The 15,039-nt window shown below is 46.8% G+C and overlaps 1 protein-coding gene across 2 annotated transcripts in view; it reads left to right on the top strand.

Moving 5' to 3' along the window:
- The first annotated feature begins 1,020 nt into the window (after positions 1-1,020).
- The window catches only part of plekhh3 (pleckstrin homology, MyTH4 and FERM domain containing H3), a 49,408-nt gene continuing 35,389 nt past the window's right edge, over positions 1,021-15,039 (top strand). Inside the window, exons 1-3 of one of the 2 annotated variants that reach the window (XM_061845430.1) lie at positions 1,021-1,212; positions 1,507-1,628; positions 9,189-9,247. Coding sequence is in view for 1 of the 2 variants with exons in the window: in XM_061845429.1 (XP_061701413.1) it covers positions 1,494-1,628; positions 9,189-9,247 (194 nt within the window). In the remaining variant the exon portion in view is untranslated. Of the gene's footprint in view, positions 1,213-1,313; positions 1,629-9,188; positions 9,248-15,039 lie in introns of both variants that reach the window. The other variant, XM_061845429.1, reaches the window with a different exon arrangement.

Genomic DNA, 15,039 nt, shown 5'->3' with positions numbered 1-15,039 from the left:
CGCCCTGCTGCTCTCATTTATGATCCAAATATGTTGCAATGTTGAACACGCGTGTGCGATCGACAGCAGACATACCCTTCTGCATGCTTCTTCGCTTACTTTCACGATTTCACTATTATACCAGTGCTATGATACATATTCAGTGTTTATGTAGTTGTGTTATCTGTTCTGATACTTTATAGGGGAAATCCAGTGCTTTGCATGAACAATGTATCCAATAGGTCATGTAATATGTACTCTATTTTGACAATGTGATGTTAAATCATCTGTCATTTAATAGTGTTTTGAGAAGATTTTTAGCGACAATTACGAATTTTCAGGGGCGCTGCCATTTTCGCGCGTCACATGACCTACGTGCGCGGATGTGACGTGTAACGTGCCGCAATAAAGGCACGTTTACCTGGGACCTGCGTGGGTTTTCTCCATGCACTCCGGTTTCCTCCCACATCCCAAAAACACGCAACACGAATTGGACACTCTAAATTGCCCGTAGGTGTGATTGTGAGTGCGGCTGTTTGTCTGTGCGTGCCCTGCGATTGCCTGGCAACCAGTTGAGGGTGTACCCCGCCTCCTGCCCGATGACAGCTGGGATAGGCTGCTGCGCTCCCCGAGACCCTCGTGAGGATAAGCGGCAAAGAAAATGTATTACATTCTGTTTGACTGCAATGTTTTGCAATGTTACCTTGTTTTTTCAAGGGCTTTTATGTATGCATAAAATGAAAATAAGCCACTGAAAAATGTACTGCTCAAAACAGTTCATATGATCATCTTTCTACATTATAATATGCAAGTCTGGGGCCCACGCATCCACGTCACGGTGACGTTCAGGATTTGAAAAGCGCCGTCACTTTTCAGGACACGTGATCCGTTCGCGGGCGGGCGTGTCGCGCGGCCCAGACTGCCCCGGGGAGTGTCCGTTGTCGGCCAATCACGAGCCGCGACGAAGCCAGTGGGCGTGTTTTCCACCTCTGCCATTAGCTCGCTCCGCCGGCGGCACGCGTCACTTGAGCGCAATTGAAGCGGTGGCCGCGTTTGACAGCCAAGCTCTCCCGTGTCACTTATTAACTTTGTCGGCCGGCTTTTACAACCTTTTGGTGACATTCTGAAATAGCAGAAGGAGTTGTATTCGAGCCCCTAGTTCCTCATGCGGGATTAGCTTGACAATTTTGGAGTTTTGCTTTGGGACAAGTGAAAACTTATCGGACGGCCAAGGTGGACTTATTAAATTGACTTTCTAGCGTTTTTTTTTTTTTTTTAAATAATTACTGTGGGCTGCGGCTTCCCATTTTGTGTTTTGTGCCACATTTCCTAAGGGGGAAGAGTCGCACGCTCCCCTCCATCCCCGTCGTCGGGTCTCTAATGGAGTGTTCGCCCCGGCGGAGGCGCGCACGCTGCTCGCGTTCCTACGCCGAGGCCGCCCCCCCCGCCGCCGCCGCCGCTCGTGGATTTCTCGGACCTGGACACGACGAGGCGACACGCTTAACCTCATTTGAATGCCTTTGCAAGGTATCTGCTGGTTGCTGTGCTGCCGCCAGGGCTTCCGTTTGCTGGGGAGGGACTATGGGGAGAAAGAGGAGGAAGAGTCTTTCGAGTTGCGCAATAAGGACGACCTGAGTCCGAATGGGCAGGTAAGGAGTGCCCACCTGCACCCAACACCCGAAAAGCCCTCTGTGCCACTTGTCACTTTTGTATGCTATGCATTGCAATCTCGATCATGCATTTTTTTCATTGCACAAAACACTTTTTTTTTTATATGCACTGCTGTGCTTGTAATTGCTTTAAAATTGCACTTATAATCAAGCAACAGGATTTCAATTTGCTTTGGACCGCAAGTGTTTTTGCAATTGACCCACATTGTGACGCACCGAACTCCCAAGTGTTCACATGTGCTTTGTGGAAATCCACAATTTTGTGATTGGGGGGGGGGGGGAGGGTGGATGCTCGGTTGTGTTTTGTGTGTGCAGCTGCTGAGGTTTGCAATGAGCTTGGGAATCATTGTGCAATCACACACACACACACCGATACAAGCGCCAGTGTGTTGAAGGGATCCTTGTGTGTCGGGCCTCAAATAAGACTGCAGCCTTGTGTCCCCTCTGTAATGTTCGTCATGTGATCGGGGACAGAGAGTCAGTATTGTACGACCCCCCCCCCCCTTATCTTGTGAGGAGGCATTGTTGATGCCCCGTGTTTAGGTGGCGTCTTTTCTGTACGTGCCACCGTATGACGCAAAACCGCCATAAAGTGCATTGGCGACATTTGAGGGATGAAAAAAAGGGGTGGGCAAATTAGTAGGCCTACAGGAACAGGACCACAATGGATTGCAGTGGTGCCTTGAGATATGAGTGACCCGACTTACAAGTTCTTTTTAGATAAGAGCCATTATTTAGCCAATTTTTACTTTTTTTTCCCAAGCATGAATTTGACATGAGCGTTGTATCAATTAATCTTCACAGAAACAATCAGGTTGGCAAATAGTGAACATTTCACCCCAAAAATGATCATTTCACGCTTTTTAATGCCACTCCCTGTTGAAGTGCACTGTCAAACTAAACATCAAACAAAGAGAATTACATCTAGATTTCCAGTAAAACAGCCAAACTATGATGCCGTATGAATGGCCTGTGATCTGAACGATATTTTGGAAAATTAGACTGACATGTTAACCATTAAGGAGTCACTGATGGTATAGTGGTACACACACCCGCCTTTGGTGCGGGCAGCGTGGGAGATCGATTCCCGCTCCCTTATGGTGTCGATATCTGCCCTGCGACTGACTGGCGACCAGTTCAGGGTGTAGTCCCCCTTTACCCTGAAACTAGCTGGGATAAGCTCCAGCTTTCCCGCAATCCTTGTGAGGATAAGCAGCTTGGATAATGACATGACATGACATGTTAACCATTAGTATCCATAGATGTTGTTTTTCATACCTTTAAGCAGCAAATACTTGAACACAAATAGTGAAATAATCAATGCAGACAGATGAGATCACAATATTCACTGGTAAATATTCTTCATTTGAGATGAAAAATGACAAAAAGAATGTACTGTTGCTCTGACGACTTTTCTTTTTGTTATTCGTGACTGTATTATATAGTTCTGCCTCCCGGTGGTCAAGATGCGGCACCGAAAGGAGCAGTACAATGAATTGGATTGCAGCATTAAATCATGATGCGGGAACATTGTTTACATTCTATTTAATCAGATTATTACATAATTGTTTTTTTTATAAAGCACAATATGTTAATGGAATTTGCATTTACTTCAATGGGGAAAGGTTACCTTGAGATATGATTGTTTGAGTTACGGCGCTGATCAATGGCAATTTTTAACCCGTATCTGATTTTTCTTTAGTTGAAAATCTGTTCCATGCACTCACCGAGGAAAAATGTCTGTTTTTACAAGACAACTTCAAATGTGTGGCTGTAGACCACCTCGATGCCTCCCTCCAATTGTTTATGACACTGCGTATGGACAGTGCAGTACAAAATAATAATTTCCCAACAATTACCTGACTGAATGAAATTGGGAACGTTTCTTTCAGTCCTATTGACGCTGTGTGTGTATTTACGCTAAGCGGTTCAATTCGCTTTTGTGTCACAAGTTTGAGATGTGCCATGGCAACATTAATGGCCAAAAAAAAAACCAAAACAAACCATGGACTCGTATATCAGAAGATCTGATGGGCCCGTTCTAATACCGGATACAAATGTGATATGTATCGGATATCTGCCAATGCGACTGCAGCGTTAATCTGCGGATCAGATATACCCAGGTTGACCTTGAAATACACCGAGAGGTGACATGTACAATGGCCTCTGCCAAACCACACAAATACTACTGAACATAACAAAAAAAAACACAATATGCATGCTGCAGAGAAAGAATAGACCAGCAAAAATTCTCTTAAGATATGAAAGTTGTCATCCATCGAGAAAAATGATTGCAGACAGTTGCCACTGGATTAATGTTCAGGTTCCCCTCATTACAATCAATGAGTGTAGGCCAATCAAACCGGAAAATGTTTAATATTTGACATATGTACGCACCGTTTACTTGAATGGAAACACAACCTTGTCTGATATCCATTCATTATCTCCCGCTTTTACGGGTTGGGTCCCGGGGGATGTAGCTTCAGCAAAGATACCCGGACTTCCCTTTCCACAGCCACTTCTTCCCGCTCTTCCGAAGGGATCCAGAGGCGTTCCCAAGCCAGTCGAGAGACTTAATCCCTCCAGTGTGTCCCGGGTCCTCCTCGGTGTCCCTTTCCGGTGGGACATGCCCGGAACACCTCACCAGGGAGGCGTCCAGGGAGGCATCCGAATCAGGATCCGACTGAGGACCATAGTCTCGGATTTGGAGGTGCTGATTCTCATCCCAGCCGCTTCACACTCAGCTGCAAATCGCTCCAGTGAGAGAGAGATCACGGCTTAATGAAGCCAACAGAACAACATCATCTGCAAGGAGCAGAGACAAAATCCCAAGGCCACCAAACTGGACACCCACTACGCCTCGCCTGCACCTAGAAATTCTGTTCGTAAAAGTTATGAACAAACTCGGTGACAAAGGGCAGCCTTGGTGGCGTCCAACTCTCACCGGAAACGAGTCCGACTTATTGCCGGCAATGCCGGCCAGGACGAAAACCACATTGCTCCTCCTGAGTCCAAGACTTGACTTCCCGACGGACCCTCCTCCTGGGGCCCAGTTTGACCTGTAGAGTTGTGTCACTAAAAATGTATTCACCTCTTCAGGGCTGTCAAGTATGAATCAACGATATCCCCCCGGTAGAACACAATAATCGTCATTTTCAGTACATAGTGTACATTGTTCTGGTTATTGTTTTCAATGCCGTGGAACGATACGCCATCATAGCGACAACTCTAAAGTAACCAAATGGGGGAGTCTTGGACTGCAATGAGATGCAAGTGCTCATGAGGTCTACAATAATACCAAGAAACATTAAAACAGTTCTGTTTTTCCCAATCTCTACGTAAGTGTCAAGAATTGCAGGTACTGAAAGTTGTACAACAGTACATAGAACCATTACTTATTGTGGATATATGTATAATAATATCCATCTGTTTTTGACCTCTTGGTGCACTCGCGAAGCAATTTGCATGAAAACGTTGACAACAGATAAGATGTGTAGTGTTATAGCCGCAACTGAAGCAGTGGCCGGCAGATAAGGGCGACATCTGTTACTCGTGGGCGATCAGAAGAGATGCCGCTGTGTCTTCTTGTTCTTGGCAAACGGTGCCCGTCTCGCTCTTAGCAACGTGCCATCTGCTTGGCCGTCCACGCAACGCACATCTGCAATCAATACCGCAGTTCAGACAGCGGTCCTAATTGAGGTGCCTTATGGCTGTTTTAAGAATTTATATCTCTGGGGGTAGCGTTCCCAGATCTGTCAGTAGTAATTTACAGTCTGGATGAAGTTTGGGATTAGAGAGTAACGTCTAAAGGAGCACAATTAGCTCGTCTACCTCTGATTACTTTGGAGTTCGACGTCAAAGGTTCTTCAGTCGTGGTTGACTTGAAGTTCCGTTGCACTGACACGTAATGCTAATGTTTTTGAAATCTCATTTGCAACAAGATTCCTTCTTTTGGTTTTATCAGATTACCTCTCAGTTCCATGAACCATTTGAGTTCCTCTTATATCAGATGGATAATGATACCACCGCAAGATTCTCTTCTGCAAAAATGCAGCAGTTTGTACTTCAAGTTGATCACCGATGAGGATCTTCTCGCGATTGAGTCAATGCACCTCCTCTAATCCACTTTGTCTCACCGTGGATTGCCCCGGATCCCGTATCGGAGTCAATAGTTCACACCGAGCCCTCAATTAAGACCACAGCTGAAGCACTCTGAGCCAATTTCATCAGCTGACCGAGTCTTGGGGCAGCACAATTCGTTGTGCTCCCCGCCGGCCCCTCCCCTCAGAATACACACATCTTAGTTGATAGTGTTTGCCTTTCAATGGTGTCAACGGAGGTGGGGGCGGGGGTGTGTGTTTGCCGGAGGCTCCGGGGCAGGTCCGAGTGACTCTAAGGCACAGTCCCCCGGCCTGTACTCAAGGCTTCATTTCCTGCACAGCTTGACCGCACATTTTTATGCAGCAGGTCGGACCTCCCCGGATTTACTGTATGTATAATGGACCTTGTAATCCTTAAACACTGCAGGGATGACCGCAGCGACCTCGCATTCTGGTGGAGTCTCCCTCTCTCAAAACACCCGAAAAACCCTCACCGCCGTCCGTCTCTGGCCATCTTTGCCAGGGGGATGGCAAGATGTGGAGCAGCGTGTGTACTTTTAAACAAGTCTGACCATAATGAGGCTTGAGCAGCTCGACCCCCGGTTTCTGCATGTTTGCAGTCCTCCTTGAAAGACTCGGCTCTCCGGCAGCTGCCCAAACAGTCACGCTAAGCTCAACACCCACAGTGACGGGGGACAGGAAACGTCTTTTTCCACCACCACTTGCAAAGTGTGACTCTTTTTGCCACTTTCTGAAGCGAATAACTCAAAGACCACTTCACAGAATCCTCATGCTGTCCAGACAGCTTTTGCTTTCTTTCCATTAACATCCGACTTATTACTTGGCACTTACAGGGTACCCTATCCACCCATTTCAGTCTTTATTATTTATCATTATTATTATTATTATTAGGGATTTTTTTTAGGTTTGTTTTGCCTCTGAGTCACTTTATTTTAAGTATCTGCTGATACAGAGTACCTATCTGATACCTTGGCAAGGCACTAAGAAAAAAAAAAAGAGCACATCCCAACAGTTTCTAATGTTTTATTTATTTTTTTTGTTGTGATAAAGGTTTACCAGTACGATACATAATTCTGTGGCTAAAAGTTGAGTTCAGCAATGCCTCAAACTTGCTGTACAAAATGGTGTAAAAAGTGGCAGCTTTAGATGAATAAAAAATCCAATCATAGGATCCTAGAATCATAGCATCTGACCCAATTTCTGATAATGTGATAGGACTGGGACAGCCCTATTGGATGATGACGGTTTTTGTTTATTTTACAGAACCCCAAAAATACAGGTATCCTCCCAAAGTCTAGAACTCCAGTGTACAAAAGTAGAAACTTTGGCGATATCGCCCTAAAAACAATTAACAGTAAACCCGAAATGTACACGGGTGGATTTCTGCCAGAAACGGGTCCAGAGTCCTGCACCCAGGACCTAACAGATCCAATTGGATTGGAAAATTCAAGTGTACAAAATACTTCACATCACTAAACTTTGGTACCCAGCAATAGTGTCCTTTTTGACCCTATGGACAACTGTCTCTCGGTCTCGAGATACCGTGTACTTTTGCCCCCAAGAGTTGTGCAAGCGATACCATTAAAAATGGGCTTCCTGTTGGAACAGGGCCCATTTGGCATGACTGCTGCTGCCCCCTGGCTTCAGCGCTTCTCATCCTGCTCGGCTTTTATATTTGGTTTCCGTCGCGTCTCCGCCTCACCACCTCCAGGCCACACATCTGTTCTTTGGGCCGACACTGGCTGAGCCCAAGCATTTCCTCATGGTTACTCAGCCTCCCAGGAGAGCTGGAAAGAGAGAGCGGGAGAGTAGACTGGAAGGGAAGGAGGAAAGGGTGGGGGTGGGGGGGGGGTACAGTGGAAGCCAGCCATGGGACGAAACACATCACGGCATCTTTCCCTCTCTCCTTCCATGCCCTGCTCTATTCTGGAGTGATTCATCCCCGTCCCGTCCAAGGGCGAGCTTTTGCCAAGGCTCTGCATCGCACGCTATCCTTGTTCCTCATCCCACAGCCCATTTACTCCAGTGACTACATCAAGCATTGTCACGTTCTGTTTGGAGTTCCACACAATAATGAAACCCTTCAACCTGCGACTTCGGTTTTGTTAACGCACGCGTTGGTTTATACTCTGATATTACAGCTTTAAAGTCAGCGTCGTGACTCGCGCTGATTTCTAGTTTTCAGACACGGCTTTTATGCAGGATGGTTTTCTTAACGGCGGTTGTCAGCTTGGCTCAATCTTTTACGGCGAACATGCGTATGGGCAAAGGGAATTTACAGTACACTTAGGTTCAGTTGTTTTTGGCTGTCTGCTTTGACATTTACGGTACTGCTCCATGAGTTAAACATCGATCCAATCTCTTCCTTCAAGATCCCCTTTGCCCCCACAGAGTCCATCAAATTCATAAATGTATTCCATTGTGGCCTATAAATTGACAGTTCTTGTTTAGTCTTAGTTATTTTTGAGCCTCCCACAAAGAAGCAGTGGAGTGTTTTTGCAGGGCAAAGGGCTATACTTAGACTAGTTTGCCCAGTAGTAAAGTGTGGTGTGCGAGCATGTGTATATGAGTGGGCCGAGCGCTGACCTGGATAGTATTTCAGGTAGCCCAGCAACCTCGGATTGAGCCGCGTTGCCCGTGTGAGCCGGCCCAAGGCTGAGGTCCGGGGCTGCGGTTCGGTCGTACAAAGTCAGGCCCTCGGGACAGCGAGCGTGCTGCCCTGCCCACTAGGGAACGGCTCCAAATCGTGAATAAGCCACCACTGATGCCTTGTGGGGTTTTCCAAGGTCACCTTGGGAATTTAGAGGCCTAAACATCGTGAAAAGAAATGTCTGCTTACCAGAATAGTCCTGGGATGAAAAATTTGCTTAGGACGTGAGATCAGAAGCCACGTCAAACTGATGTAAAAAAGTGAGCGTTGGATGTGAAGACTTTTCCGGTAAGTCCTCCCACTAGGATAATTTTGTAATGGGAAGTGTAAAACTGCGCTTGTCAGAGGTATTTTTAGGTAAGCAACCTGTTTAGAGAAATGACCTCAGACGTAGCTCTTTGGAGATTTATTTGGTTTGGACGTGCGCGGCTGTCGCACAAACGCTACCTCTGTTCCCTCGCTACACCCGCTCCCCACATTAATGAGGGTGCTTTGCTTTCGCTAGATTGCCACCCTTGCGAGTGAAAGCCAAGCAATTCATGAGCAGGTTAGAAGAAATGGTCTAGTCCTCCCACTGAACCTAGCTGAGGGAAACCAGTAGCTTTGGCGGTGATTGTCAGGGTTACCTCTGGATCCATTAGCGTGATTGGACGGTACATTCACTTCCGTGAAAGCTACTTGCGGCAAAAACAATGCTATCTGTTATTCAGCTTTAGCAGTGGTCTCGTACACCTATTAAACTTTCCTCTTCCTCTCCTCTTTTGACAGAGTCCAGCCGAGGTGATTCACGTTTCTCAACCGACTTGTACCGCCAACGGGACAAATGGGTAAGTCGCAGAAAAGTGGAAGTAGTTCACCAAACGTGTCCACTTCCTTCCCGAGCGCACGTTATCTCGTGCGGCCTTAAATCGAAGTATCGGCTCATGTGCGTGTATGCGTGGAAACAGTAAATGCACATTTGTACCTCCGTTGGTATCATTTCTCCCTTGTGACGCCCCATTTATTTCCGTTTAAATGCCGGCTTGTCTGTCTGGTCAGCGTCAACGGTATTGTAATAGCACAAGTGTGATGTGTTTAAATGTGAAACTTTTAAACAAATGCCTGTTGCCAGAGCCCGCTGTTTCCTGCATCTAATACAACAGGACAGTGAAGGAAATAAGTATTTGAACACTCTGCGACATTGCAACTTCTCCCACTTAGAAATCATGGAGGTCTCTGAAATTTTCATCGTAGGTGCATGTCCACTGTCACAGAGATAATCTAAAAAGAAAAATCCAGAAATCACAATGTATGATTTTTTTTTTTTTTTTTTTTAACAATTTGTGTGATACAGCTGCAAATACGTATTTGAACGAACACCTGTCTACCAGCTAGAATTCTGACCCTCACAGACCTGTTAGTCCGAGTTTTAAAGGTCCACCTCCACCCCATGTATTATCCTAAATCAGATGCACCTGTGTGAGGTCGTCAGCTGCATCAAGACACCTGTCCAGCCCATACAATCAATAAGACTCAAACTTGTAACATGGCCAAGACCGAAGAGCTATACAAAGACACCAGAGACAAAATTGTACAACTCCACACGGCTGGAAAGTGCTTCAGAGAAATTGCCAAGAAGCTTGGTGAAAAAAAGGTCCACTGTTGGGGAAATCATTAGAAAATGGAAGAAGCTAAACATGACGGTCAATCTCAATCACAGTGGAGTCCCGTGCAAGAAATCACCTCGTGAGGTCTCAATGATCCTTAGAAAGGTGAGGAGTCAGCCCAGGACTTGGTCAATGACCTTGAAAAGAGCTGGGACCACCGTTTCCAAGGTGACTGTTTGTAATCCACTAAGACGTCATGGTTTGAAATCATGCATGGCACGGAAGGTTCCCCTGCTTAAACCAGCACGTCAAGACCTGTCTTAAGTTTGCCAATGATGATTTGGACGATACAGAGGAGTCATGGGAGAAGGTTTTGCGGTCAGATAAGAGCAAAATTGAACTTTTTGGTCATAATTCCACTAACCGTGTTTGGAGGAAGACGAATGATGAGTTCCACCCCAAGAACACCATCCCTACTGTGAAAGATGGGGGTGGTTGCATCATGCTTTGGGGGTGTTTTTCTGCACATGGGACAGGACGACTGCAATCTATTAAGGAGAGGATGACCGCGACCATGTATTGTGAGATTTCGAGTGGGTCTCTTTATTGCACCCGGGACCAAACAGATCCAATCCAGATGCGATCCAGTCAGAGCAATGAAGATGGGTCGTGGGTGGGTCTTTCAACCCGGCAATGACCCGAAGCACACGGCCAGGAAAACCAAGGAGTGAGTCCGTAAGAAGCATATCAAGGTTCTGGCGTGGCCTAGCCAGTCTCCAGACCTAAACCCAATAGAAAAACTTTGGAGGGAGCTGAAACTCTGTGTTTCTCAGCGACAGCCCAGAAACCTGTTTGATCTAGAGAAGATCAGTGTGGAGGAGTGGGCCAAAATCCCTCCTGCAGTGTGTGCAAACTTGGTGAACAACTACAAGAACTGTTTAACCTATGTCATTGCAAACTAAGGCTACTGTATCAGATATAAATGGTCTTCTCAGGTGTTCAAATACTTATTTGCAGCTGTATCACATGCACCGACGATGAAAATTTCAGACCCCTCCATGATTTCCAAGTGGGAGAACTTGCAATACAGCAGGGCGTTCAAATACTTATTTTCTTCACTTCACTTCAGGTAGTGGAGCGACCCAGCCTGCAAGCAATCCGAACATTGCTGGTTTCATTGCCCACTTCGGTTCAGCTTAGCGATGCTGACTCAAAGCCGTCATTGACGGATTTCGCCACCACTGCAGTGAATAAACGTCTGACTAAATGCAACCGCTTTGAAAATGCTCGTAGCGCAAGCGCGGGTGACTCATCGGGATGCGCGAAGGGCGGGTCAGGGAGGGTATCCCGATCTAGACTATTAGCGCCGGGCTGTGATCTCAGACGTCGACGCGACCAAGGCTCTACCGCTGGCATCGTGCCCTAATCTTACACCCCCCACCACCCCACCCCTTAGCCCCCTTATTCCCACCGCCCCACCCACGCATCCCTCATTCACAATCTCAACTGTACATCTGCAGACTCAAACGACGATGAGTCACAAAGCCCAACTTGTGGGGATTATCAAGCTCATCAAACGATAAGAAGAAAGACCATTTTTGGACGCTTTCATGCTGGAAGGGAAGAAAACGGTCTAACTGGTGTGTGTGTGTGTCACTCTTTAAACGTGGCGGCGACAGCCCACGTCATAATTAACTTTTTTAAAGCATTGCGCCGTGTAATCGTGATTAAACAGGCGCCGACGCTCGCGCGCTACCTGGCCAGTGACTGAACGGACTGATAAGTCACCGCGACGCGACGCGCCCATTATCTGCAGTCTCGCAGCGCCCGCGGCGGAGCTCGTGTTGACTTTGGAGTTTGAACTGGATCACGGCGTGGTGTCCGTTTTGCAGCGTTTCCATTTGTTCAGGGAATCGCCCACCCATACCGAAAAAGAAAGTCGGTTACTTTTGCACAAAGTCTATAGTATTCTAGCAATGTTTATTTGTTGATTTCTCTGATTAATAACCCATTAAAAAATTGTTAAAGTGATCATGTTTGGGCGGGTGGTAAAGTGTTGGCCTCTCAGTTCTGAAGTCCCGGGTTCAATCCCGGACCCACCTGTGTGGAGTTTGCATGTTCTCCCCATGCTTGTGTGGGTTTCCTCCGGGCACTCCGGTTTCCTCCCACATCCCCAAAAACATCCAACATTGATTGGACACTCTAAATTGCCCGTAGGTGTGATTGTGAGTGCGGCTGTTTGTCCCGATGTGCGCTGCGATTGTCTGGCGACCAGTTCAGGGTGTACCCCGCCGCCTCCTGCCCGTTGACAGCTGGGATAGGCTCCAGCATTCCTGCGAACCTTGTGAGGATAAGCGGCAAAGAAAATGGATGGGTGGATGTTTCCATTTGGGGCGGCACGGTGGATCAGCTGGGCAGTGTTGGCCTCACAGTTCTTAGGTCCCTGGTTCTGGTTCTGGCCCTGCCTGTGTGGAGTTTGCATGTTCTCCCCGTGCCTGCGTGGGTTTTCTCCAGGTGGGCGCTCTGGTTTCCTCCCAAAAACATGCAACATGAATTGGACCCTCTAAATTGCCCCTAGGTATGATTGTGAGTGCCACTATTGTCTGTCTCATGTGCCCTGCGATTGGCTGGCGACCAGTTCAGGGTGTACCCCGCGTCCTGCCCGTCGACAGCCGGGCTAGGTTTCAGCACTCCCCACGACCCTCGTGAGGATAAGCGGCAAAGCGTCTTGAAGTGTCTAAAAGAAATCTAAAAATAATTCATTGACTTCAGTTTTATTGAAGACTGTAAATTTTCTCCATTCGATTTCATCACTAGTTGTTCGGTTTCTTTTAGATTTTGCCTTTGTAACATGATAATAATATATTCATGCAAGTCACTTCTCATGACTGCAGCAAATTAGTAATAAGTATTTAAAAAAAATAGAAATACAAAGTGTACCGGAGGGGTAGGGGCCACTTCTCCATTGCTCTGAGCGTTTGACCTTCAAAAAGCCTTTTTGTGTGTCAGCTGCCAGGCTGGCTGAAAGAGGCCAGTGTGTGTGTGTGTGTGTGCGTGACACAGCCCCCCCCCCCCCCCCGCTAATTGCCTGTCTGAGTGTCTGTCTGCCTGTCTGTCAGCTATCTAAGTGTCCCAAACATGTTCAGCACATATTTAATTTTTCGATTTTGCTTCTGCTTCCCAATTCCATTTGGACTTCAAATAAAGGCCTCCATCATTTTGCAACCTTTTTTTGTGTGTGTGTGTGTGTGTGTGTGTGTGCGTGACACAGCCCCCCCCCCCCCCCCCCGCTAATTGCCTGTCTGAGTGTCTGTCTGCCTGTCTGTCAGCTATCTAAGTGTCCCAAACATGTTCAGCACATATTTAATTTTTCGATTTTGCTTCTGCTTCCCAATTCCATTTGGACTTCAAATAAAGGCCTCCATCATTTTGCAACCTTTTTTTGTGTGTGTGTGTGTGTGTGTGCTGATCTCTCCCCCGCTGTCCCAAACGCAGACTTCCTGTCACACATCCACCCGCCCTCCCCCCTTTTCAAAACCTGACCCCCCCCCCCCCAGCACCTCTTCCCTGCGTAGAGTCCAGCGATGTCTTGGCTGCGGTCGTGGGTAAACAGTGTATTTTTAGCAGGAAGGTCATATAGGCCCAGTCTTAATCACCACATTCCTCGTTTTCCCACCAGCCCGCTGGACCACTGAGAGTCGGGGGGGGGGGGGGGGGGGGGCAGAAAAGTATTTTCTGCGTAGACAATGTGTAATTATTTCGACTGTATTTACTTTTTCCACCTCCAGCAATGCGGTTATGATCTCATAGCTATTCTCTTTGTTTGTTAGTTATCAGGAATACACACTCAGCTTTTGACCTGAATTTATTTACAGTGAACGTTTTTTTTTTTATTATTATTTTTTATATTGTGGAATAATGTCGTGGACTTCCTTTGCGTGTTGCAAAATGTCAGCATTTCGCAGCGTTGCCAATTCCTTTGAAAAGGAAGGATTTTTTTTTTTTACAACACAGGTGTCCAACTCAAGGCCCGGGGGCCAGATCTGGCACGCCACATGATTTTATGTGGCCCGCGGAGGCAAATCATCAGTGTCCAAATCCTTGTGAAAAGATGTTAAATGGGAGTCGGGACGTACCTGCCACCATTTAAAGTGCCTCTGATTAACCTCTGACGTATTTCTGATATTCTAGTAGGCTTTTCCTGACTTTTTTTCCCCCCTTCCCAGTAGTGTTTCTAACTGCAATTTGGAACTCACATCCACAGCTCTGGTGCACTTCAGCAAGGCACCAAAACCAGAGAACTGTAAAACACACAAAAAAAGAAATAATATAATGGTAATTTCACAGGCGGAGAAGCTGGTAAAGCGTTGGCCTCACAGTTCTGAGGACTCTGGTTCGATCCCGGCCCCCGCCTGTGTGGAGTTTTGCATGTTTTCCCCGTGCCCGCGTGGGTTTTTCTCCGGGCTCTCCGTTTTCCTACAACATTAATTGGACACTCAAAATTGCCCCTCGGTATGATTAGTGAGTGCGGCTGTTTGTCTCAATGTGCCCTGCGATTGGCTGGCAACCAGTACAGGGTGCACCCCGCCTCCTGCCCGTCGACAGCCGGGATAGGCTTCAGCGCTCACTGCGACCCTCGTGAGGATAAGCGGCGAAGAAAATGGATGGCCGGATGGTAATTTCACATCCCCACTTTTTTCAATTTTGTTTCATATTTGTCACAAATTGGGGTCATCACAGCTTGAGTGCAAGGACACCCTTTTTTTTTACATTTCTAACATTAATTAGAGTGTCTGTGTTTTGGTTAAATCTCGACTTAAAATCAATGACTCATTGCCGCAGCAGACAGTCACATGCCAATCGAGTCCGTGCAACCCGCTTAGTTGGCTTCGAGTGTCTCCTTTTATGGTTTATGTCCTCGTTTATTGTAATTGTAACATGGAGAGGAGCCAAAATTTGCACGTTTGTTATGGAAATTCTCCAATTGTGTTTCATATTCTGAAGAGAAGAGTTTTATTTTTGTATGCCAAGAG

This window comes from Syngnathoides biaculeatus, chromosome 16, assembly GCF_019802595.1.
Source record: "Syngnathoides biaculeatus isolate LvHL_M chromosome 16, ASM1980259v1, whole genome shotgun sequence".
NCBI classification, from domain to species: Eukaryota; Metazoa; Chordata; class Actinopteri; order Syngnathiformes; family Syngnathidae; genus Syngnathoides; species Syngnathoides biaculeatus.
The sequence above is the reverse complement of the archived record's forward strand: the minus strand, read 5'-3'. Positions and strand labels throughout refer to the sequence as shown.